Source organism: Chiloscyllium plagiosum, unplaced genomic scaffold, assembly GCF_037043375.1.
Source record: "Chiloscyllium plagiosum isolate Xiang-an unplaced genomic scaffold, Cpla_swu_hap1 HiC_scaffold_36, whole genome shotgun sequence".
NCBI classification, from domain to species: Eukaryota; Metazoa; Chordata; class Chondrichthyes; order Orectolobiformes; family Hemiscylliidae; genus Chiloscyllium; species Chiloscyllium plagiosum.
In genome coordinates, this window is record NW_028270174.1 from 18021993 (window position 1) to 18049097 (window position 27105).

At 41.0% G+C, this 27105-nt stretch overlaps 1 protein-coding gene across 2 annotated transcripts in view; it reads right to left on the reverse strand.

Annotated features, from left to right (window-relative positions):
- Window positions 1-5584: 5584 nt before the first annotated feature.
- LOC122539437 (uncharacterized) overlaps window positions 5585-27105 on the reverse strand; it is a 73363-nt gene continuing 51842 nt past the window's right edge. Inside the window, exons 9-17 of one of the 2 annotated variants that reach the window (XM_043674277.2) lie at window positions 22358-22580; window positions 20133-20209; window positions 17576-17658; window positions 17049-17131; window positions 16560-16658; window positions 15488-15610; window positions 12980-13123; window positions 8017-8077; window positions 5585-7901 (exon numbers count right to left, since the gene is read on the reverse strand). In XM_043674277.2, the coding sequence (XP_043530212.2) occupies window positions 7741-7901; window positions 8017-8077; window positions 12980-13123; window positions 15488-15610; window positions 16560-16658; window positions 17049-17131; window positions 17576-17658; window positions 20133-20209; window positions 22358-22580 (1054 nt within the window). In that variant the 3' untranslated portion in view covers window positions 5585-7740. Of the gene's footprint in view, window positions 7902-8016; window positions 8078-12979; window positions 13124-15487; window positions 15611-16559; window positions 16659-17048; window positions 17132-17575; window positions 17659-20132; window positions 20210-22357; window positions 22596-27105 lie in introns of both variants that reach the window. The other variant, XM_043674276.2, reaches the window with a different exon arrangement.

Consider the following 27105-nt stretch of genomic DNA (forward strand, 5'->3'; position numbering starts at 1 on the left):
CACACCAGTGCCCCAAAAGGCTGCATACTCAGCCCCCTACTATGCTCCTTATGCAATCACCACTGTGTGGCCAAATTCCACTCCAACTCCATTTACAACAGCGACGCAGAATACAGGAAAGAGATTGAATATTTTGTGGCATGGTGTAAAGACAACAATCTCTCCATCAACATCAGCAAAATGAAGAAGCAGGTCATTGACTTCAGGAAGTGGATTGGAGGGCACGGTCCTGTCGGTATCAATGGTGGAGATGGTTGAGAGCATCTAGTTCCTGGGAGTGATGATCACCAACAATCTGTCCTGGTCCACCAACGCTCACTTGACGGTCAGGAAAGCACAATGTCTCTATTTCCTCAGGAGGCTGAGGAAGTTCAGCATGTCCACAAAGACTCATATCAGTTTTTATAGATGCACCATAGAAAGCATCCTATCACAGCGTGGTTTGGCAACTGCTTTTCCCAAGACTGCAAGAATCTACAGAGAGTCATGAGCGCAGCCCAGCTCATCACGCAAACCAGCCTTCCATTCATTGACTCCATCTATACTTCCAGCTGCCTCAGGAAAGGAACCAAAGACCCTTCTATCCCAGTTATACTCTCTTCCATCGGGCAGAAGATATATAAGTTAGAATACATGCACAAACAGATTCAAGAACAGCTTCTTCTGGGCGCTATCAGACTTTTGGATGGATCTCTCAAATGTTAATGTTGATATCTCTCTCTGCATTCTGTTCTGCTACCCTGATGCACTTTGTATGGTCTGATCCACCTATATAGCATGCAAAACAACACTTTTCACTGTCTACATCTCGGTACATGTGACAACAGTAAATCAAACTCAAACTCAAAAAAGTTCAAATACTTTATAAGCGAACATCTGTATTGATGCAGTATTCCTGGTCTCATCGGCTGCAGCCTGTAACAGGGATTCAATGAGTGTAATTTTGTTCGTGTGATGGTGCAGAGCAAGTGATAGCAACTCGGCAGCCTGCTTTCAATTTTTCTGATTCATTTTCATCCAATTCAGTCAGCTGCCAATTTACTGTCACCTACTTTATCGCACTAAGTGAAAATGACTGCAATCAGTGTATCTGTAGAAGCACAGGCTAAAACTGTGAAACAGTCAAGGGTATCCCTGCAGTTCTCTTTGCAGCGAACTGATTATTCTAACTAACTGCAAGGCAAAACAATTGGTGTAGGCTGTTAAGTAGACTCTCTATCTCCACTTCTAGCCTTTGAGAATTCATAGTTTGTGAGAAGATTTGTAGCTCGGGTGCTCGTTGTTGTGGTTGTGTTCGCCGAGCTGGGAATTCATGTCCATGGTAATATGCAATATATGGCAACTTCTGACAGCACAGTATATTTACTGTTTGACATCATGGTTCTTGGGATTAATTCTTGCAGCTCTCTCACTGGTGAGGGTCAGACGTATAATGTAACCAAAGCTTTCCATATTGTTTAATTGTTTTTACTCATTGAGTCATGTTATAAATGATACTGATTTCAGTGGAACTAAAGCTAAAGACTCTGGGTTCCAGAAATCCAAAATGATATCACAAGATACTGGAAGTACTTAGCAGCAATGATAGCATTTGTGGAAGTGGGGTGGGGCGCGGTGGGGGGTTGCGGTGGTGGAGATGGGTAGAGAGAAAGGAGGAGAGAGAGAGAGAAAGGGAGACTTATTATTTCAGGTCTTGGGAATTGAAGGATTGTGGAAATATGAAATGCTTTGAGCCAGCAAAAGTAGGAGGAGTGGGAGGAAGAGAAAAAGGAAAGTCTGTGTAGAGGGTGGTAGGGATGAAATGATAAAAGATTCCTTGGGATAAAGGGAGGGGTAACACCTCTAGTAAAGACAGGAAAGCTTTGTCCAGAGTAGGTAGGAATGGCAGAGTCATGGACAGTCATGTCTGAAGGCAGCAACTTGAAAACAAAGTTAAGACAGAACCATGCGAATAAAAATAAAACAAAATGAGTAGATCGTTTACAGTTGTTGAACTCAGTGTTGAACTTAGAATGTTGTAACCTGTCTCATGTAAATGTTAATTCTCCACTGTGCTTTCATGATGACCTCTTTGTCCCTTTCCCCGCTGCTATGTTCTATTGATATTCAATCCAAGCTTGAGGAACAGCATCTCATCTTTCGATTAGGACATCAGAGCTCTCCGGGAACAGCCAGCTGCTTTTTTTGCATCACAAGAGATTCGGTTCTATAAACATTTAAGTCATCTGCAATTATAGAAAATGTACAATGCAGGTGTCTGCACAATTCCTGAGCTCTCATGACTCATGCATTCTTTAGCACTCACAGCTCCCAAAGTTATTTAAGGTCCCTGCACAAGTGCAAGGTTGGATCTAGGATGACAAGCGATATCCACTGAAGACATTGCCTCATGACACCAGTCCAGCATGCCCAGAGACCCACAGAGGAGTGTTACCAGGGCTGTTATTGAGCAATGCATTGGTTTCATTAAAATGCGATTCTGCTGCTGGGCTGCTCAGGGAGAGCAATCTATGCACACCACATAGGATGCCTTGGCTATTTGTGGTATGTTGTGCATTGCTTTTGATCTTTTGGCAGGAGCTGCAATCTTCCACTAATGAGCAAGAAGACACAGAATCTGAGGAAGAGGCCATAAATGTCAAAGCAGTTTTTTCCAGATGCTAGGGCAATGGAGAGATAAGTCAGAGAAGTCTGAGGAAACTTAATTTTTCATTGATTTTCACAGAATGAGGCAATTAGTTAATTTATACAACATGGCTCCAACTTGTCCATGCCAATCAGATATCCTCAACTAATGTAGTCCCATTTGCCAGCACTTGGCCCTTATCGCTCTAAACCCTTTCTATTCAGATGACTTTTAAATGTAATTATACCAGCCTCTAACACTTTCTCTTGCAGCTCATTCCATACACACACCATCTTCTGTTAAAAACGTTGCCCCTTCGGTCTCTTTTATATCTTTCCCTTCTCACCTTAAACACGTACCTTCTAGTTTTGGACTCCCCTACCCTGGGAAAAAGACCTTGGCTATTCACCGAGTGGTCTTAGCTAAGACTTGTAAGAAAAAGTTACAACTGAGGTTACAGTCAAATATGAACTTATTCCCCCTTTACCTGCAATGATATGTGATTGGTTGCAAGACATTTAGGAAAAACTGGAGCTCACATGGATTTTATTGTCATAGTTGATTTCAATACCTTAAAATGGAATTGAGTCCTGATTGTGCGAAATTTATTTCCTATTGAATGACATTCCACGAGAAATTTTGACAGGCCATCTTTCCTGGTGTTTTCTCCATCCCCTGGGCTATGCAGCTTGGTTTCAGCTCCTGTGTCCAGTCCTCACAGACAAATAAACCAGATTGATGAATATGATTCAAGAACATAAATTGAAATTGAAAAAGCTAGTGTTTTGAGTAACATCCTCTTGCAAGCTGATCTCTGCATTGTTCTAAACATCTCAGTGTAGAATGTTTCACTTTGCTGCATAAAGTATTACAGCCCTGCTAGTTTAGAGTTAGTCCTTATTAGCACCAAACCTGGCATTAGTGTGTTCTATTCTAAACATTTATGGCATGAATTTCTAGCTTCTGTTACATAAATTGTTACTCTATTTCTAGGTGTGAGTTTTATCCTCTGAATTAAAACTTGGGAGCAATACTGGATTTCCCCAATACTGAACAGGTTTGGTTTTTCTGACGAAGGGCTTATGCCCAAAATGTCAATTCTCCTGCTGCTCGGATGCTGCCTGACCAGCTGTGCTTTTTCAGCACTGCACTCTCGACTCTGATCTCCAGCATCGGCTGTCCTCACTTTCCCCTGCTTTTTATGACAGGCTGACAACACCAATGGTCCTTTTTACTGACCCCACCTTTTATTTCTATGATTTATGAACTTAATTCAAAATACTGCTGAAGAGAGAGACATGACACTGAAGATGTTTGCCTTGCACTCATCAGACCAAACACAAAGCAGAAATAGATTACATTTTATTCAAATTCTCTTTTATTTACTTTTGCAAAAACAATGTACACCGTAGAAACATGATCACAAGGATATAGTGAAAAACAAAATGCTGGACTTAAGTCAAATTAACAAAATACTTCCAAGCTTCCCAAGGCGTGGCAAGTGGAATAAAGTGTAGAAACAGCATAATACTTTTCATGTTGCAGCATAATGGACGCATTGTGTCTGGATCATTGCTCAATCCTTCCAGTTCCAGGGGTAGCCCTGAAATTAAGTATTTCCCAAATCTTAATGAACATTTATACACACTTTGTTGCACTGATGAATGCTGAACTGCACCAAGTGCATGTTTGAAGTAGGTCACAAGACACTCCATATCCAGTGTTAAAGTGCACCCATCTCCTTCTCACACCCACCTTCAAGTATTGCTGGCTGTTAGCCTTACATTGAACTCTAACATGGGTGAGGAATGTTTAGTTCCAAATGCAAGAAAACGGAATTGGGAGAAGTGACCTGCATGGTCAGTTTACCTCCTCTGCTCTACTCTGGGACATTCCGTTTCTGAAAGGGTAACAGGCATTCCTAAGCCTCCTGTCACATGATCCTGAACAAATGTGTGTGGTCCTTTGAACCAGTACCCAGCCCACTCAAATTGAATAATTATAGAGAAGGATTTGCCATTGGGAAAATTACACTCTTTAAGAAGGCTTCAAGAACATTTTCAAGCCTGGAGGGTTTCTGGTTTCTGTGTTTGGATAGCAGCGGGAAAGCACATTGTAACAATGGCTACATTGCCTTTCTTCCCTCTCCTCCTGATACTGAGTGTTGCTAGACTCCTTCAAGTGATACTTACAATAATGGTAAAGTCATGAGTGGACTGAGATGCGACAAAAATTTGCAATTTGAAGCTTGAATATACAAAATGCTCACAAACATTGTATTTGAGCATTAAGCGCTCTCATGCAGAGAACGGAACTGAATCAGTTGGTTGCAGCTTTATAAAATTGACCATCTCTATGGCAATCCCAAAGGAGATCCAAGAATGTCTTCACTGCCTTTGTATACCCAAGTCACTGGCACTGAGTTTAATGTGCATTTTTAAATAGTAGAAAGAGCTTTCTTAGTCATTATCACTTATGTATCTTTCTATTCACTTTGAATGTTCTGCATACATCAATATCATTGCCCGGTAAATAACGGATGGGTAAAGTCTCATTTTCCATCATCAGTTAGGCTATGTTAGTTCATCTTTGCAGGATAGTAATATAGTTCTGATAATGGACCTCCATAACGCTGGGTGAAGGGGAGGAAGATTAAGATTCCTCAAATCACTCAGTTCAAATCTGAGATTCCTGAAGAAGGGCTTATGCCCAAAACGTCGATTCTCCTGTTCCCTGGATGCTGCCTGACCTGCTGCGCTTTTCCAGCAACACATTTTCAGCTCTGATCTCCAGCATCTGCAGACCTCACTTTCTCCTCAAATCTGAGATGGAAAAGTCATGGAATCTCCATAGTGTGGAAAGAGGCCATTCAGCCCATCGAGTCCACACCAATCCTCCAGAAAGAATCCCACCCAAACTCAACCCCAACCCTGTCCCCATAACCCCATGGCTAATACAACTAGCCTGCACATCCATGGACACCATGGACAGTTTAACACAACCTAAACAGCACATCTTTGGACTGTGGGAGGAAACCCACACAGACACGCGGAGAATGTGCAAACTCCACACAGACAGTCACACTATGCTGACTTGATCCCATGTCCCTGGCATTGTGAGGTAACAGTGCTAACCATTGACCCACCATGCTGACATAGCAGTATTGGCAAATGTTGCATCTTATTGATGACTGTTTGACTCCAATCATCATTCTGACAACACGAGATTGATAAAACCTTTTCAACTTCATGGCAGCTTTTGCAGTTTTTTTTCCCCCATATTTTCCTCTAATGTTGTCCATTTTCCCACAGACTGGAGTCTTCCCAATTTTTACATCACAAACCCTAGGCTGCCTTACCTGTGAATCACAGAACATTGTTAGCAACTTGATCCATCATGTCTGCAATGGCCCTTTACTGTAGCAATCCAAAAGCATTGCCATTCCATAATCAAATATCCAACCAATTGTTCTTTCAAAATTGCAAAATGGAGTCTGTCTGAACCATTCCTTGTGATTAAACATTCCATTCAATTTTTATCTCTGTAAAGAAACTTATTTTATTCTCTCCTCTTATGACAATTTGACGTTGATAATCCCTTATCATTCACTTACTATCCATCCAAAATACTTTTGACTATTCATTAATTCATTGTATCAAGGTACACCAGACTGTTTGGAGCCTGTGTGACATTTTTGACCCTGAGGTAAATTTCCAAATACGTATCTGCACCATCACGATAATGATCTATTTCCACCTCCATAACACTGGTCAACTCTGCCCCTGCTGTTGAAAATTTTATCATCGCTTTTTTTTAAACCACTAGACTTGACAACTCCCATTATTCTTCACTAGCCTCTCCCATTCTCCACAAACCCAACACCATCCAAAACTCTAATGCTTGTGTCTGAACTCATGCGATGTCCCATTCTCCCATCACACCTGCCCCTGCTGACCTACACCAGCTCCCATATTTTAAAATTTTAAACTTTATTGTCAAATCTCTCCATGGCATGGCCCATTGTTATCTCTACAATCTCTTCGAGTCTGATAGCCCTGTTGTTTATCTCCCTTCTTCGCCTGAGTAGGACTAGAACAACAATTGTTCCACACAAACCAAGGAAATTCAGGTATGTCTAGGGCCCATGTGCTTTCTGGAGATACACAAGTAATTTTGAAGCAGGTGTGTACAGTCAAAGAAGACATTGTTCAATGGGAAGGCAGCTTAAGCCAGGGAAAGGGTAGGGTAATAGGGAGATGTTGAGGGCCGCTTGGGTCTTCATTTAAGGTCTGGGGCTGTAGTGGAATTGGACATTTATGTTGCACATTAAATGACTGGGCCAGGAACTGAAAACTTAATGTAACAGAGGGTGTCGGAGGAGTCACAAATGTAAAGAGGCAGATAGTGGACAAAGGGAAATAATCTAGAGTTGAGATAGGAACAAATCAGTTCCTTGAAACAAGAGGCTTACCAGGGCATCTTGTTTGTGGATATTATAGATGTTGGGAAGGAGGTAGAAGTGAGCCATTTGGTGTTGAGGGACTGTGAGGTTGAAAGCCATGGAGGAAGATCTTTGGAAGAGGTAAGATCATTGGTGACAGTCTTGGAAACAATGGCTTGACATTTAGCTGTGGAGTCATGGTCGTTAGGAACGATGATTCTGTTTTGGTCAGCTTACTCAATAGGCAAGATGAATGCAATTAGCATTATATATTCCAGGACAGTTATAAATGCCCTCCAGTTAACAACAGGTCTTGAAGTCTACTTTACAAGAGTGACCCTATTTGGCCCTGTCATATTTCTATAGCTTTGCCTAAATATGATTATTCAATGTGAGCAGAGTTCCTTTGGTTTTGGGTTGTGATTTTTACCCACTAATTAAGACTATTTTAACTGATTTTAAGCAAATGCTTTTCACACTCAGCTGACTGTAAACTTTTGTTGTGTCCTGGATTAACCCAAATTTCTAAAGAGAAATGGCAGTGTACTAACCAATTCCTCCTTAGTGTTCACAATATAATGTTGAGTTTGAAAAATATATGGACTCTGCATAATTCCTTGAGATAGCAATTAAGGTAAAGTATTGGCAAAGGTAGCAGCTGATGGATAGCTTATTACACATCTTCAATAGCCATTGTCTTTGCAGCAAATGGATAAAGCCTTCTCAGGTCGTCTTCAGTTTCTGCTTGTTCTCCCTGTTTCTGTAATGTTGCCTGTTTCTCACAACCAGGGAGCCTTCCCATTGTTTTCGAATGCAAGCCCAAGGCTGCTTCATCTGTGCATCACAACACATTGTTAGCTTTATAAAGTTAACAAGCTGAAATTCAATCAGTTCTCAAATTGACACAAAACATGAATGAAAAGCAATAATCATACTGAATTATTCCAACCTGTCAAAAGAATTTTGTGGTGATCCTGCTGCAGTCTTGCCTGCGTATCTAAAGCTGTCAACTAATGAAACAAGCTGTTAGAACTCACAAAAAGGACATCTGTTACTCAGAGAAAATAGGACATTAGAAATGCTGAAAATCCTGCTTGTAGGCACATTGAGCTTCATGCACCTAGTTCTTGATAGTTCCCCAGTGCATTATTTGTGGGCAGCACGGTGGCACAGTGGTTAGCACTGCTGCCTCACAGCACCAGAGACCTGGGTTCAATTCCCGCCTCAGGCAACTCTCTGTGTGGAGTTTGCACATTCTCCCCTTGTCTGCATGGGTTTCCTCCCACAATCCAAAAAATGTACAGGTTAGGTGAATTGGCCATGCTAAATTGCCCGTAGTGTTAGGTGAAGGGGTCTGGGTGGGTTGCGCTTCGGCGGGTCGGTGTGGACTTGTTGGGCCGAAGGGCCTGTTTCCACACTGTAAGTAATCAAATCTAATTTTTGGATACTGGATTGTTGAGCAAATTTCTGATATTCAAAACTTTAATAAGCTTTGGAAGAGGTTTCCAAGAATGTACCAAAGAAGAGTAACAGAGAATTACAATGCCTGTCCCATCGTAATATAGAAATTTACCATAGAGGTGAGCTTTGCGAGGAAAGTTAATGCTTTGGAAAATAGCTATCATTATTAGTTTCTAGTTTTAAGAAAGCCTCTGTTTGGGAATTTATCATTTTGAAGCAATAGGGATTAGTACTCTGCTGCAGTATTTAAAAGCTTGCAGCAACTTACAGAAAGCATCAGACAATGCAATAGCTCACATGAAAGGTTAAAAATATATAAGGTGAAAAATAATGTCTTTTTAAGGCAGAGGTGATGAACGCCCATTTCAAAGGCTTCAACCCACCATTGCTGGTGTTCAAACATTGGGGGTTCAGATTGTTGCTGCGTGGGATGTTCAAAAAGGATATTCTGTTGAACTTGCTTGGGAGCTCCCAGCTGTGGGAGTCACATCCTGATCTCACTCCACTGTGGCTTGGGGTCCTCACTGATTCTGAGCAACACTCATACCTCCCACCCATTCCCCATTCTGAGTGTACAGCAGGACATGGAGTAGGAGGGCAGTGGGTGGTGGGGAGATATTCCTGGGTCGCTGATTGTGGGTCAAACCCACAACTCACCACTCACTGCTTGGGTTTTCCTCACAGGAGGCAATGTAGGGCTCTCTAGCTGTTGCTTAGAGTAAATAGTGCCCATGCAGTTAAAAAGTATCGATAACGTCTGGAGAGAGCTCCATACTGCCAAAATGAAGCTGCCGAAGTAGTTGTGCAGAAAGTCTGGCACAGGAAGAAATTGTTTGCCTCATTCACCAAAGATTCTTAGAGAGCATCTTCCAAATCTACGATCACTTCCATCCACAAGGACAAGGGCAGCAGATTTTTGGGAACACCACCACCTTCAAGTTCCTCTCCAAGCCACACACTATTGTGATTTGGAAATATATCGCCGTTCCTTCACTGTTGCTGGGTCAAAATCCTGGAATTCCCTCCCCAATGACATTGTGATCAACCGACAACGGGTGGACTGCAGCAGTTCAAGAAGGTAGCTCACCACCACCTTCTCAAGGGCAACTCGGGATGGGCAATAAATGCTGGCCCAGCCAGGGATGCCCCACAAATGAATTATAAAAAAAAGTCTTAAGAAAAGCATCACAGTAAAAGGGGTTTGGCAGGTAAGATGCAGGGCAAATAATGTGCATGCGTTAAACTGGTACAGTTACTGAAAGCTAATGTAGTTCAAATTTTCAGAAAGACATAGACACACAGTTTGAGCACTGTGTGGACTCTGTTCACACAGAATATCCTTTTTGAACATCCCACGCAGCAACTATCTGAACCTCCATGGAGAGTTGGGAATCTTTGGGTAAAGGGGGTTGTGTTCTTTTACTAACATACAGCATTTTGCTTAATATTAATGCGAAGAAATGCTAAATAAATGAAAAGTTCTATCACTAAACTTTATTTTGCTCCTGGCTATTAGAGTGTTTTTTGCTGACCTATGTCTACACCTTGTCTAATTGGGACAAATTCCCACTGTTTACTAGCTGTCCCTGAGACACATACAAGGTGAAGGCATTGGTTATCATTCTGTGCTGTTGACTTTCTGTCCGCCCTGATAAGTCTGCGATTTAGTATTTGGTAGCTTTGCCAGCTCTCAAACAGTTGCTAACTGCCAATCTGATATTCACCCCAGCAGCACCTTCTGTTGATGTATTCCAGAAGTTTCCTTCCCTGTTCCTATTGGAGGCCATTGTTTCAAAAGATTACATTTGCGTCAAGTCTATGCCACCAAAACAGACCTTTCGGCCCAACACTTCTATACCAGTGTGAGCTGTGTGATTTCCCCCTCCCACTCTATGCCATCTCATCCTATTGCTCTCATTTGTGTATCTAGCTTCCCTTTAAATGCATCAATGCTACTTGGCTCAAACATTCCATGTGGTAGTTCTAAATTCTAGATTCTCACTATTTTATGGGTAAAGGCAATTTTCCTGAATTACCAACTGGATGTATTAGTGACTCTGATTAATGCTGGCACATTCTTTCGAACATTCCATGTAGGTTTCATACCTTGTGATTATATATAAACTTATTTCATGCCTATGTAAATTAATTTGAACACTGTTCCCTGTGCCAGTTACAACACTGTAATTACTGGCTTTGTTTATTGTCAAAGGCACACTATGAGGCTATTGAAAAGAAATTTAAGAAGACAACATTGCTTTAATATATTACGCAATATAATAGAATGAGGATAGTCTGTTTTGTAATTGGGAAATATTAGATCCAACCTATAGTTATATAGGTAGCCCTATTCTGTCTGTTGTATAACACCATTGAAACTTTGGTAATTATTATATACATGGCTGGTAGATTAGATTACCTACAGTGTGGAAACAGGCCCTTTGGCCCAACAAGTCCACACCGACCCTCCGAAGAGTAACCCACCCAGATCCATTTCCCTCTGACTCATGTATCGAACGTTATGGGAAATTTACCATGGCTAATTTACCTGACCTGCACATCTTTGGACTGTGAGAGGAAACTGGAGCACCCGGACGAAACCCACGCAGACACAGGGAGAATGTGCAAACTCCACACAGACAGTCACCCAAGGCTGAAATCGAACCTGGGAGCCTGGCAATGTGAGACACCGGTGCTAACCACTGAGCCACTGTGCCGTCCCAAATCTGAGCTTTTCCAACAATTTCTGTTTTTGTTTCTAATTTACAACATCTGCAGTTCTTTCAGTTTTTAAAGAATTTCTGATAACTGGTTAAATAGATTATGAAAAAAACAAACTCAGATTGCACGTATAAGGTGGTCATCAATGGTGGCATCAGGGTCTCGCCTGCCACCTGGATTGCAAGGGAGACCCTTGTCTCACCTCCTTTTATAAGGCCCACCACTGGACAATGTGAGCCCTCTCTAGAATTCAGGACCATGTGCGTTGAGGGAGATGAGGGGTGAGAGTTGAGGTGTTCCTGTCACTCAGCGATTATAAGTAATGCCATTTGCGGCAGTGGCTGCTGCCAGTAATTCACCCACCCAAGCCCAGGATCACTCAGGGAACCAGGCCACAGGTCACTAATGCTATGTCAATAGAGCATGGACATGCTCCAATTGTAATCAAGAGGAGCTGGCATTGTCTGGGGAAAGATGAGAACATATTTGTGAATAACAGTAACGATGGTGTGCCACAGTGCTAATGTCCTCACCTCTGGGCCAGAAGATCAAGTCCCACCTGACACAGAGATGTGTCATAACCCATCTATGCTGGTTGCTTAGAAATAACTAGTACTGATTGCATCTGTAACTGAAACACTAGAACTAATGATGAGAGCGCACAGCAGAGTGCATACTTCTATCATGCTTTGTTCAATCAACATTATTATTTAACAATATTTATTAATTTTATCAAAGTAATCCACTTGGAAATGGCTGGCCTTTGCAAGGGAGAAAGTAGTCTGCAAATATTCTGGGGTTTGGTCTTTTGTGAATAATTTTGATGGATGACTGATGCACCAGCTCCCGTTTCCTCTTTGGTCAGAAAGATTCATACCTGTGTCATCCAGGTGAGGTTCAATGGGATAGGGATTGTGCTCTCAATGGTTAACAACAGCCCCTTCCCTCAAACTAATTCTTGGTCAAACTGAGTGCTTTTGAATGGGACATGTTCTCCACCATCCTTGGGACCCCAAAGAGCAAACCCAACAGTTTTTATTTCTTGGGCTCCTTGTGTGATAAGTCTGCTGTAGGGAGAGACCCTTAGTTGCCTACTTAAGGTCTTTAATTTGAGGTTGGAGCAGGAAGGCTTCCAGCTCCAAACATCATTGGGCGAGAATAGGAAGAGGAGTGTCACCCTTTACTTTCCCACACAGTTATTTGCTCCCTTCCCACCTGTTTCCAGACCTGTCTTGGCAGTAGGCATGCAACTCTGTCCATAGGAAATGGACTGCCTTTTGAGCTGTTAAGACTCTTGCCTTGAGTTTAGAACAATTTTTGTGAAGTAAAGAGGGAAGTAATTGTCTGTTACTTTACGTTGATAGAAGACTTTTTCCTGTTATTCAATCACAAATGATTAATCACATGCAAATCAAAACATTACTTAAAGGAAAATGAAAATGCAATGAAGTGAATATTGAGAATTAGGTGAGAAGACAGATGAAATACCAGCTGACCCCCACCTAAAAGGTTAATCTGTCTTTTCTGTTCCAGATGCTGATGAAGTCATAATTATTTTGTGTATAACTTGCTTTTTCTAATTTCCTTTCTGGTTACCAAAAATTGTTTTGCTGCAATTTTAGAGATAATAAGTCAAATCATGGCCCAAGTCCTCTGCAAATACAATGAACAATTGCTTTGACCATGCATTGTTCTGAAGTTTCAGTTCCTAGTTTAAATTGTTCACGCACCTTTAGAATGTCCTTCTGTAATGCAGTTACTTTTGCTTCCATGTTCCGCAATGATTCACAGCTGGATTTTTGTGCCAACAGCTCGTTTTCCTCTTCCAAAAGCTTTAGCTTCTTCTGCTGGATTTTAAACTTTTCAATAATGTCCTATCAAGAAAGCAATCCAGTTTGTGACATTGAATAACCCACACCCATTGTCTTCAAGTCAGTCCACTGAGGTGAGTTAAACAAACATGCTTGATCATGGCTTGTGGGAGACAGACAAGCGTTAAATGGAAATCTTCAAGAGCTGAAGCTGAAATCAATGCATTACTCACTGACAACAAAAAAGACTAAATTAACTGGATTGTCTTAATGTAGGATCGTTGGGATCCATATTAAGAATGTTCTCTTCCAAACTTCATAAACACCTGCAAACCAGTGATTTTCAATAAAAAAACTCCACAATTTAATCACGAGCATGAAGTTTTATTCATATAATTTAATATAAATTATTTTGTAATGATAGTTCTGTATTTTTTTGCCATCTGGTACTAATTATCTCCATCAGGCACGTGTGAGTGTTCATATTCAAGCTGAAGTGGGGTTAGTGAGCTGAAAGCAACTATCAGGTAACCTGATTCTTGGACGCTGAGCTTACAAAATGCAAGAACAACTCAGCAACTTGACTGCAGATGTGTTCTTATTCTGGTAAACAATATCACAAACGCATTCCCTAAGGATACCCCTGTTTAAGGTGGGAGGGAGGATTGGCTGACTGGCAGAAAGTAGAGAGTGGGGAGAAAGGGGTCTTTTTCAGGATGACTAGTGGAGTTCCATACAGGTCACTTTTAGAACCTCAGCTATTACATTATACATTAATGATCTGGATGAAGGAACTGAGAGCATTGCTGTTATGTTTCCAGATGACATAAAGATAAGTGGAAGGACAGATGAGGAAGCAGAGAGGCTACAGAAGAATTGGACAGGCTAGGAGAATGGGCAAAAATGGAATACAATGTGACAAAGCGTGAGGTTATGCACTTTGTTGGAAGAATATGGCATAGATTACTTTCTAAATGGGGAGAATCTTCAGAGTTCTGAAGCACGAAGGGACTTTGGAGTCCTAGTTTAGCACTCTCTTAAACCTAACATACTGGTTAAGTTGGCAATTAGGAAGGCAAATGCAATGTCAGCATTAATTTCAAGAGGAATAGAATACAAAAGCAGAGATCAGGTTGTACAAGTTCTGATCAGACAGCATTTGGAATATTGAAAGCAATTTTGTGCAACATATCTAAGGAAGGATGTACTGGTATTGGAAGTGGTGCAGATGAGGTTTATAAGAATGATCCTGGGGATGAAAGTATGAGGAGTAGTTGAGGATGTTACGTCTATTCTTGATGGAGTTTAGAAGGATGAAGAGAGCTCTCATTGTAATTCACAGAATGCTGAAAGACCTGGATGGAGTGGACATGGAGAAGATATTTCCATTGATAAAAGAGACTAGAATCTGAGGACACAATCCCTTAGAACTGAGATGACGAAGAATTTCTTCAGCCAGAGGTTGATTAATCTGTGGAACTCATTGCTGCAGTGGACTGTGGAGTCCAAGTCATTGAGTGTATTTAAGACTGAGGTAGATAGGGTCTTGATCAGTAAAGGGATCATGGGTTGCAGGGAGAAGGCAGGTAATGGGGTTGAGAAACATATCAGCCATGATCAAATGGCAGAGCAAACTCAATGAGGCGAAAGGCCTAATTCAGCTCCTTCTGGTCATACGGCCCTATTTCTGGACTTATCCCTGGGGCATCTTTGAAAGACCCTGACACAGAAGCTGTGATGTAATATTTCAATGGTTCTAGCACATCGTCTAATCTGTTTAGGCCTCTTCGTTCAGTGTCCCAACCCTTCGCCGCTGGAATGATTTGGGATGCTGAAGAATTTCAGCTCTCTGCAGCACAGTTATTGCTTTCTCTTTCTTGATGGGTATCTTTCTGGAGCTCGCTCAGCGAGTGCTGAGGCCTAGCAGCTAAATGTTCGGGGAATGCCAGGAATTAAAAATCAAGAGGTTGAGTCCTGCTAACTGGTCCACGAAGCTCTTCATCCAGAAAACAAACCAGAAAGTCAGCCCTGTATAGTTGAGGACAACCATCTTCTAATTAACACGTTCGCTTTTACAAATGACTTAATTTGGCCTTCACCACTTTTTAAGAGGTTGCCACAGTCAACCTGTCTTTCACACACAGTAATGATACATTCATCGGTCACCCGCAGAGTTTATTGAAAGTTCCTCTGAGGCAGAATGCGCCTGGATGTCGTTACTTTGCAATTTTTAACACCGGCACTATTGTTTTTGCCACTTCAGTTAAAAATACTGAGGCAGAAGAATGTTGCACCAACCTGCCAAGTGTCTGCACACTAATGTCAAACAGTAAATCCACAACTGATATGTTTCTGGATGGTTGCTTCATCTTATTGACAGTATAAAAACGATAAGTTTCTGACAGATTTACAGTGAGATTTACTAACCTTAATTAATTGTAGCCTGTTTATCCAATCAGCTGATGAGTTGCCCTCAGGATGGTCCACATTTTGAGAGAGTGCTTGATATGCGTTCCTCAGATGGTGCAGTCCAATAATCAGGACTGTGAGCTGTTGAACAGTGCAGAGAATACAGACTGATGCATGTTCTAACCTTTTGTTTTGCTGCTAGGCCACCACCATTTTCCAAATGAGTACAACAAGCTGCCAATGTTGCCACAAATAGGGTGGCAAATGTTTTACTTTCTGTTTCACTGTGTCTGTCATTGGTTCACTTTTCCGCCTTTTGTTTTAAACCAGGAGCTGGCAGTAGGTGAGGAGATTGGCAAATATCCCAACCTCTGTCCAAATTCCTCAATAGTTTTTTTTAAAAAACATTAAATCTTGGGATGTTAATGTCATTGGCAAGGCCATTTATTGTCTTTTGAACTTGAGTGGCTTGCTAGGCCATTTGAAGGGGCAAATTAAGGGTCAACCACATCGCTGTGGGTCTGGAGTCACATGTCAGCCAGGCCAAGTAAAGATGGCAGATTTTATTCTTCAGAATATATTCGTAAACCAGGTGAGTTTTCATAACAATTCTTACTGAGGCCTGTTTACAATTCCAGATTCCTTTACCTCCAGGAATTGACTTGGCAGTCCACCAGTGTTGGAATTTGATCACAGATTCCCAGACCATTTACCTGAACTTCAAGATGAATAATCCAGTGAAATTACTTCTATGTCGCCATCTTGCCACAGATTCAGTTTGCCCACTGAAGGTGGGGTTATGGCTTTTGGGATTGTTCAGCAAGATGGCACAGAGAGGGTTCTCTTTATCCAACATCCCACCTACCCACCACGCCAGCCATTAGGGCTCACCTCCATTTATGTAGATATTAACCAGATAAAAGCCCATTTCAGACTACACAGGGTTTAGAGTCCACCTGCATGACTTGCTGATGACTCTAACCTTGAAGAAAATTTCAAGTCCATAGCCCTCAGAAGATAAAGCACATGTTTGCATTACATTTAGATGAGGAGAGCGCAACCAACTGCTACGAGCAAATGTGCCTCAAACCTGGTTGGCCTTTAACTGGTTGTCATGCCTGAGATGAATGTTCTTGCTCAGAAGATGTAGCAGTAATTTTCTGTTGCATACACTTGACACCTCAAGGTTCTAAGGACCATAAAGAAACATTGATAAGAACATGATTTCTGCCTTCAAACATTATGTTCAAATGTGTTACCTGTGCAGCAAGGTTTTCCTGTCTTGTGCCTTTCTATAGGAAATAATCACAGTACAGTAAACTCTCACATATTCTGCATGCATGGGATGGGAGGTGCTGGTGATATGAATGGACCAGTTGTGGCTTGTACCACTAATGAATACTATCAGCAAGGTTTGATTGAAAGGAGAGAGGGAGAGAGAGAGAGAGAGGAGTGGGGAGCAACCAATTTGTTATTCTTGTTATTCTGCCCTGCAAGATGGAAAACATCAATAGCAAGTCTCTTTTGTCAGCCATATTTAATTACGGCAAATATTTTATAATATTTACATGTTTCTTACCTTTATTTCTGTTGTCTGCATTCTCAGTTTGCAAACTGTCTGATTTCTTTCAATCTCCAGCTTTAGACTAAGCTTCACAAAACCTAAAAATGTGAAATTAGCTCAGCATTTATCTTTGAAAGACTGTTGTTATGTGAGCAGAGTATCTCAGCAGGACACCTTGAGCAATTATGATCTGCTAAACTCACACAATTGATATCAAGAGGTGAGTTTAGATTGATACCTTGGAAGCTGCGATGTCTACAGCCAATCTATAATTACAATTGATTTATACCACCATATCCTAATGTTGCAAGATAGGATCATTTTTTTAAATACCTCACTATTAGTTGAATAAGTGGAAACATATGAACCTATCTAGTTTAGTTTTATTAATAAATAATATATTAAATTTCTTCCCATAGGGTTAGTTGTTGCAGTGGTAGACAGCTGAATTACTGCAGAGAACTTTTTATTCACTAAATTAAGCCACTGAAAATAGAAATAAAGAACAAGCTAAGCAACTTGTAATTATCTTTATAATTTACCTTCTATTTTCTCCAATAATTTTTCAAATTGCAAGTTTATGTTACCATGGGTTTTTGTCAGATCTGCATTTTGCTGTTGTAATCTATTAAAACAAATGCAGTCCATTAATTGGGCAAGAAAATGGTTATTTTATAGAGTAAATCATGAGTGTTACAAACAGCCAGAAAGGTTGGAGCAAGACCAGACAATGCAGAAAGCCATAATGTTAGAGCGAGGCTGACCAACACAGCCATGTTTTAAAGGATTGTCCCTTATTTTGACTGATTTCTCCAAAAGCCACCTGCAGACTGAGCGTTCGCCTCTTGTTTTGTTTTATGATTATGCGCATTGTGGCCATTGGCTACGAGAGGATAGTCATAGAATCCCTACAGTGTGGATACAGGCCTTTTGGCCCATCGAGTCCACATTGACCCTCCGAAGCGCATCCTACTTAGACCCACCTCTCTACCCCTGTAATTCTACATTTCCCATGGCTAACCCACCTAACCTGCACATTTTTGGACTATGAGAGGAAACCGGAGTACCTGGAGGAAACCCACCCAGACACAGGGAGAACATGCAAACTCCACACAGACAGTCACCCGAGGGTGGAATCGAACCCGGGTCCCTAGTGCTGTAAGGCCACTGTGCCTATTCACAAGCACACCCCACCCCCATGTTAATGATAACCAGCAAACCCACAATCCCGTGGTTCCATAGTCAAAGTATCCCTTATTTTATGTGAATAAAAGAGTTGGTCACCTGGTCACATCCAACACTAACATATAGAGAAGCAAACAGAGTCTAATCCCCACGAATGATCAGTCCAGAGGGAAAACTGACAGTGAAAAAAAGCAACAATACTTGGAAATGAATGTATAGTACTGTTCTGAATTATACAAAATAAGCTAGGCCAGTCTGCAACATTTACAAAGTTTAACTTTTGTTTCCTTCTGAATATATCTTTAGTTCTTTGATGGGAAGCATAGATGCAGGAACGCAGTGACCCTCTTCAGTTGATCACAAGGAGGATTCATGTTATTTATTGAGAACATGGTGACTGGCTACTGGATTAGAATTTGAATTCAATTGCAAAAGCTGAGAATAAAACCAATTTCAACGAAGGTAACCATGAAACTACTAGATTGTCATAAAAAAGAATAATTAACTCACTAATGTCATTGAGAGGAGAAACTGATCATTCTTTTCAAATGTGATTGATATGGGACTCTAGACTATTCATGACCCAGTGAAGATAGCCCACCCTCACCACCTTATGGGGACAGCTAAGGGAAGAAAACAAGTACCAGCCTTGCCAACAATGTTCCCTCTAAACTGCTCAACTTTGGGCCATGCAGAAATCTCTATGGGCCACACATGGTGCTCCCTTTAAATAACGTGTACGTGTGCAGACCCGGAAAAGGATTTAAGGGGGGGGGCATGCACATAAGTCACCCCAGTCCTCCATAAATAAGTCAGTGTGAATATTGTTTGTCATTGATGCCTACATTCCAAAAATAAACAAAACACTGAACCCCAAAATTTTGATCTGAGTTATCCATCACTGTTTTCAGTTCCTTACTGGGATATGAGACAGACTCTTAGCATTTGAGAGGTCAGGGGCTCTTGGGAACCTGTAAAATTCCTTGGGTACTCTTCTTCATGGTCTCATGCCTGGACACTGCCTTTATTATAATGGCGGGAACAGGGGATGTGCAGGGGCAGGGGAGATGGGCAGTAGCCCTGCTCTCACCTTGATTGTGGCTGTTATGGACCTAGGTTAGGGTTATATTGAGTTGATGGGGAGGCAGGTTGAGGATTGGTTGGACGTACATGACAGCCATTTCAGCGATATCCTATCCACATCAGTAACTCCTCCAAGATCTCTTCCCACCCTCTGGCTGATCCTTCCTCCCATACCCTTTCCATCAAGGCTCTCCTCCCCTCCTTTCCTTCAGAATGGGTCTCCCTCTTGTCCCTGCTAAATAGATCCTGGCATTGGGATGTAGAATTGGCCCTGCTTGTAATCCCAGAAGTGGCCACCTCTCCTGATGGTGCTGCTGAGTCTATAGCTCCCAGCCAATGAGGTAGGACTTGTTCCTGAGTGATGGAAATTGCACCACCAGACAATCAATGCGGCTTGAAGGAACATGGATGTTGTCCTTGCTAACTATACAGGTGGCAAGGAAGAAGCTAAAAACCCTACTCATGGACCTAAAGATATTTTAATCAACCTGTTGAGACATTTTATGACACACCTCTGAAGCAGGTGCAACTTGAAGCACAGGGCAGCAAGCACTTCTGGTCCAGACATAGGAGCACTACCAGTACACTAATAGAGTCACTGATCCCATGCCCAGCAACATTAACGGAACTGCCTTCCCTTTTTGTTTTACCACTGAACCATTACCCTAACCTAGGCCCTTAACAACCTCAATCAGGGTGAGAGCAGAGATGCTGCCCATCTCCCCCATCCCTGCCCACTTCCCCCTTCCTGCAAGAATAATGAAGGCAGCCTCCAAGCATGAGGGCATTGGGATGGCTACCACTGAAGGCAAGGTGGCTTATTCTGATTACCCTTCATCAGAATCCTTTGACTCTGTCCATAGTCTTGTATTTTCTTGCGTAGCTTGATTGATCTTTGGGATGATCTTCTGCAGTAAGTGAATACAAACAATGAATGCTTAAAGTGGACACAATAAGTTTCTCCAACAAATACATTCAACATCTCCAATAGGCTTAGTCATTGCCAGTTGAGAGCTACCAGAAGTTGTGTTCCAAGCCTTAATGGGGCTCTGACTACAGGTATTTCTAATCAACCTGTTCAATGACATTATAACACACATCAAGAGCAGGTGGGACGTGAACCAAGATCTTCTGTTCAAGAGGTATGGACACAACCACTGCCCCACAATAGCCTCCTCAAGTTAGATTGTTGTGGGGTGGGGTGGGGTATGGTTTGCTTTACAATGAATTTTCTAATGAACCTGGTCAGAGATGTTATTACACACTTCTGGCGCAGGTGGGACTGGAACTTAGGCCTCCTAGCTCAGAGGTATGAATGCTACCACTGTTCCACAAAAGCCCCACAAATCATGCTGGTTCTCTGCACAGAATGCAGATTTGACACTAGCTATAAAGCTCATTTGTCATATATGAACTAATGAGGCATTTTCAATCAACATGCACAGACACCTCTGGAGCAGGGGGAAGTTGAACCCAGGTCTTGTGGCTCAAAGGTAAGTATATGACCAATGCACCACAAGAATCCCAAGGCTCTGGAAATCAAACCTAGATGGGTTGATTTTCATTAATGAGTGGCTTTGCATTTTTGCAATGGAGATTTAAAATAATGTTTTTATACTTGTTCTTTTTTGGCCAAATTTGAGCTTTGTACTTCTCTTGCCAGTGTGAGAGTCAACAGCTCAGTGGACAGATTCCCTTTTCTCCTTCTGATTTGTCATTGTAGGCATGGGTCAACTCTTGCTAGCTTCATTTAAATAACCCACATCTTGCATTTGGGACATGGTCAGCAGGCACAGTGATGGACAGAAGCATTGCTCTCAAATGGATATATCATGTCACACTGGTAGTATCACTAATCCTGGACATGGAGCTCGGATTCAAATCCCACCTGTTCCTGAGGTGTGAAATAACATCTATGAATATGTTGATTAGAAAAATATGTCCAATTAAAAAAACAAAAATAAATAAATATTTTGATTTCACTTAACCTGCCACGAAAGGATCCAACAACAAAGAATATTTAACTGGGAAGGGAAGGAAGGAAGGCTGAACAATGTATGGTTGTTTTTTGGTTTGGAAATGTTCTACTCATTCTAAAGTTGAAAATTAACATTGTATGTCCACATGCCCTTTTGGTAATACAACCAAAGATACCTTGCACACACTGGTCTGACTTCCCGGATCAGTTGTGGCTCTCCGAATTCCCTTTTCTGGAGACAGTGAGGTAGATTCTGAAATGTTCTGTAGAAACGTTCCACAAGATGTGTACAGACTTCCTAGGACACACACTTTGAGATAATTTTTAGAGTAAGAAAGAGGGAGGGCAAAAGTGTGTTGCTCCCCAAGGCAGTAAGGGACACCTTTGGTTTGTCTGGATAGAGTCAAACTCTATTTATTTGTTTCCTTTATATGTTACTGTACAGAACCGAATTGCATTTGTGACGATATATACCTAAAGATATTTTTATGAATAAAGTATGTTGTGAAATTAATAAAAAGATATCAGACCCTGTGATCAAAATCCAGTAGCATTATTCCTTCCATAACTGGATAATATGACCTCTACAAAAATATTGTGAACTGAATATATCTTTCCAAACAGCCTGTTACCCATCAATATAATGTTACTGTTGTTACAAAACCAGTGTGTCCAGCAAATTATATGATACATTAATGTATAAACCACACATCTTCATAACAATATTGTGAATGATAGAGTGTTTACAAACCTCTGGGGTGGAGAACTCCCAACATTCCCACTAATGCAACAACAAAATACTATGGATGCTGGAAATCTGAAATAAAACCAGAATTTACTGGAAATACTTAGCAAGTCTGACAGCATCTATGGACAGAGTTGATGCTTAAGGTAACCTCCTTCCCCTAACGTGCATCCCACAACCTACCTACATCTACTTAAAATCTACTACATTTCTATTTTCTTCAGTTTGCCTTAAAGATCATCAATTTATCTCCACAGATACTGACTGACACCCTGGGGTTTTCTCTTTTGTTTTGTTATCTATTTATTCCTTCCAAAATAATTCTCCTCCTACCTTTGATTGCAGGCCTATTTCTTCTGTCTCTGTGCTCAGTAATTCTGTTCCTGTAGCCATCACAGAGTTGCTGCCATCAGTCAGACACTCCCCACCATGTTCCATTTGCTCCTGGTGAACAGACAGTTTGTCCTCATCCTTGGCTAACTCCGGCTCCTTTGAAAGGCATTCACACTGTGCACATAATTTTGAGGGGCATTCCTGAAGGTTTATTGATGGTGTCCTATAGATTGAAATGCTACATATTACCATAAGTGGCATATTCCGAGGCTGAGCCAGGACATTTTACTAATCAACCTCATAAATTGGAAAATTATGGGGAACCATTCCCAATTTTCTGGTATGTAAGAACATTGGCCATGCTCCACATTTATGGAGAAGATCAGTCTTTTTGAGAGAGATTATATAAAAAAGACACAAGCAATATTTTTACATTGATGAAAGAAAGTGATTACTATCAACACTTTAGAGACAATATCCGATAAATTAACAAAGAAACAATTAACAATGCACTGATCGTAATCCATTGGCCTTCAGTAAATTGTATAAAACTGAAAATGTGAAATTATTCAGATGGAGTCTTTTATTAATGTAAAGATTATTCACATTGCTGGTAGAGATAAAGTAATTGAAGGTGCATTGTCCTAAGTGTTTTGGTCTGTGAAATGGTGATGTATTTTTGATGACAAAGGTGCATGTTGATTGCCAGCCAACAACAATGTGATTGGCTTCCAGGTAGCTGAACAGCTTGTTGGTGTAAATGTTTGGACCTCTGAAATAGAAGAGCTGTCTTTTCCACTGCAGGAAAGGAAAACTTCAAGGCTGAATGTAGCCAGTTTATTTTCCCTCATCACTTGCTGTGGCCTTTTACTAGTCAAGTCAGAGATTTTTTAAGTGTGGGCCAGTTGCTCTGTTCCTCCTGCAAGTGGAAGTACCTGGAGAAGACAGAGATCAAGAAGCAGCAAGTTCTCATTAGTCAAAAGGATCCCTCAGCAAACCCTGTGGATAGAAACCATTGAACTTAATTCCCAGACTTTCTCTATCTCTGTAACACCTGTGATTTGTTTTTTTCTTCACTGTCTGTACGTGTGTATTTAGGGAGATTTTCATAACGGGGTTAGTATTTTAACTAGTAGTATTTTAAATGTTGATGGTTCATATTTGTTTTGCTGTGGTTAGAATTTATGAAGAAAGAGTGATGATTGTTAAGTACAGATCCTGGTCCATGCTTTCTGTTAACCTGAGCCTAACAAACTGGCAAGCTGGGTAATTTTGCATACTTTTATAAAATCTTGAACTTTTGCGATGATGCTGGGAATAGTGGGGCTTGATTTCCATCTCTTCCTAATGAGTTGGGTTCACTTGCCTAACAAGAAACTATCTATTTCTGCCCTAAAAGTTTTCAATGATCCTATCTCCATCACCTTCTGAGGCATAGAGTTCCAAAGTCACACAATGCTCAAAGAAAATAACTTTCCTTCATTTATATCCTCAAAGGGTAACCCTAAATTTTAAAACAGTCACTCTCATTCTGGAGATACCTTAAGTATTCTTTTCATATCCACCATGTCAAGACCTTAGAAACTTCAATCAAATCAGTCCTCGTTTTTCTGTTTTTCAATGAAAGCATGATCAGTTTTTCCACTCTTCTTTCATAAGGTAGCCCATTCATTCCAAGTATCAATTGAGTAAACTTTCATGTGGAACCTTGTTAAATGATTTCTGAAAATCCAAGTACTGAAAATCAATAGGCTCCCTTTTATGCATATCACACATTACAGTACTCCTTCAAAGAATTAAGAAAAAGGTTATACACAGTTATCCTTTACAAAACCATGCTGACTATTCCAAATCATCTTAATTTTTCAACGTGCCCTGTTATAACCTCTTTAATGATTGATCCTAAAAGCTTCCTTATGACAGATATCAAGCTTAAACACCTACAGTTTCCTGTCTTCTGTCTGTCCTCCCTTCTACAATAGAGGGGTCATATTTGCTACTTTCCAGTCTGACAGAACCTTTCCAGAATATTACAAATGATGGCATCTAGCAATTCACACCAACACATGTACCACCTCATTAGCCACTTCCCTTAACCTAAGGATGAAATCCTGCAGGATTCAGGGGCTTGTTAGCCCACAGCTCGATTAGCTTGCTCAGTGCTATTTCCTGAGTGATCAGAATGTTTTATTTACTACGCTGCCTTTTCATTACTATCAACTATTAAGTCCCTGTTGCACCTCGAGAGGAACAGCACTCACTTTTCTTACTCTTAATGGTAAAACACAGCAGAAAACTGCAGCAGAGGTGACATTGAGGGTCCTTTTGCATGAATCGCAAAAATCTCACATCCAAGTTCAGCAGATAAAAGGGAAGTCTGGATTAGTGGTGCTGGAAGAGCACAGCAGTTCAGGCAGCATCCAAGAAGCAGCGAAATCGACATTTCGGGCAAAAGCCCTTTTTGCCCGAAACGTCGATTTCGCTGCTCCTTGGATGCTGCCTGAACTGCTGTGCTCTTCCATCAACACTAATCCAGAATCTGGTTTCCAGCATCTGCAGTCATTGTTTTTACCTAGATAAAAGGGAAGGCCTATTGGACTTTATTTTAAAGGTAATGAAATATAAAAAAAAGGGAGGTCTTGCTAAAATTGTACAAGGCACTAATCAGACCATACCTGGAATACTGTGAACAATTTTGGTTCCTTTATCTGAGGGAAGATATACTGGCTACTAGAGACAGTCCAGAGAAGGCTCACACATTTGATCCTGAGTATGGAGGGATTTTCTTATGAGGAGAGATTGAGTAGGTTAGTCTTGTATCCATTAGAGATCAGAGGAATGACAGAAAATCTTATTGAACCATTCAAAATTCTTAGGGAGTTCAACAGGTTGGATGCAAAGAGGTTGTTTTCTCTTATGGAAGAGTTTAGGATCAGAGGGCATAATCTACAAGTAAGAAGTCACTCATGTAAGCAGAGATGAAGTTGATTTTTTTCTCTTAGACAATAGTGAATCTGCTGAGTTATTTACCACATAGCACTGTTGAGGATGGGTCATTAAATATATCCATAGACAGATTTCTAAGAAGAAAGGAAATGGGGAGAAGTTAAGAAAGTGGAGTTGAAAAATATCAATGCATCAGTTATCTCATTGAAGGGGGAGCAGACTTGATTGGCTGATTGTTTAGATCAGAGTGGTGCTGGAAAAGCACAGCAGGTCAGGCAGCATCCGAGGAGCAGGAAAATCGACACTTTGGGCAAAAGCCCTTTATCAGGGATGAAGGCAGGGAACCTCTAGGGTGGAGAGATAAATGGGGGGGGGGGGGGGGGGGAGGGGAGGTGGGATGCGGGGGGGGGGGGGGGGTTGCTGGGGAGAAGGTAGCAAAGAGTACAGTAGTTGAATAGGGGTGGGGATGGAGGTGATAGGTCAGAGAGGAGGGTGGAGCGGATAGGTGGGAGGGGAGATTGACAGGTAGGACAGGTGATGGGGACAGTTCTGAGCTGGAAGGTTGGAACTGAGGTAAGGTGGGGAGAGGGGAAATGAGGAAACTGATGAGCTGATTGGCTTACTTCTGCTCTTACATCTTCTAGTTTTATAGTTTTTTTCCTTTTTAGATACCTACAGAAATTCTTGCCATCTGTTTGGATATTGCTAGCCAGCTATCTTCCATGCTCTAATATATTTGCCCCAATTAACATTTTTAATCATTCTTTGCTCTTCTTTGTAGCAACTGTCATCTGACCTGCCACTCGTCTTTGTGCAATTAAATTCCTTTCCTTAAGTTTGATACTTTCATGAAAGCAAAGCTTTCAAAATTTCTGCCTATGGAGGCAATAACTGCATCCTAGAAAGTAGGACATGAGTTCAGTTATGGATTCCTTGATGGGAACGTAACATGTCTAAAGGGAACAAAGCCCATAAAATCTGTCTTTCCCATTTTAATCATAATTTTTTAAAAAAAATCTCTCTTCTGTAAAATATTTGAAATGAATGATAACTTCTGATTCCTTCATAAGGTAGTGTAGTGGTTATGGGCACAGACCACATAATAATATGGTTATGGCTCAGTGAACAGCACCTGTGATAGGATTAGGGTCCGGGTAAGGCTAACTTGAACTTATCTCTGAAGCAGAAAATTATGGAATCAGGTTTTCACCCAGAGTCTTGAGCATAAATCTCGGCTGATACACCATATGAAGGGAGCACCATTGAAGTTGACACCTTCCAAATGCAATATTTTATTCTGAATCCTCAGGTGGCTTTTCAAGTTCATGTAAAAGATTCCATTGCATTATTTCAAGGAAGAGTAGGGGAACTTGCCCTACTGCTCCAGTCAACACTTATTCTTCAATCAACATCATTAAAACAAATTATGTTATTCTGACATTGCCATTTTCTGTCAGCAAATTGACCGCCATATTCCTTACATCAAAATGGTGATGATGGGTGAAAGGTACTTTGCAGACAGCGAATCTTTTTTGGGGTGCAATAAAGTCATAAAAGGTGCTATATGAATTCAAATCTTTCTTTCAATCATGAACCTCTGTGTTCATAATCTTACTACAACAAGTTAAGAAACCTGAATTCAATAGTAATGTGTGAGCGAGCTTCATTTCTGTAAAATTACAACTGGTTAATCATTGTGTGTATTATATACAGATTTTGGACTAAGTTTCCTTATTGACAGAATGCCAGATGTGCATCGGAATTAGCCTTCAATGTTAACAACATGGAAAACCTGCCTAATG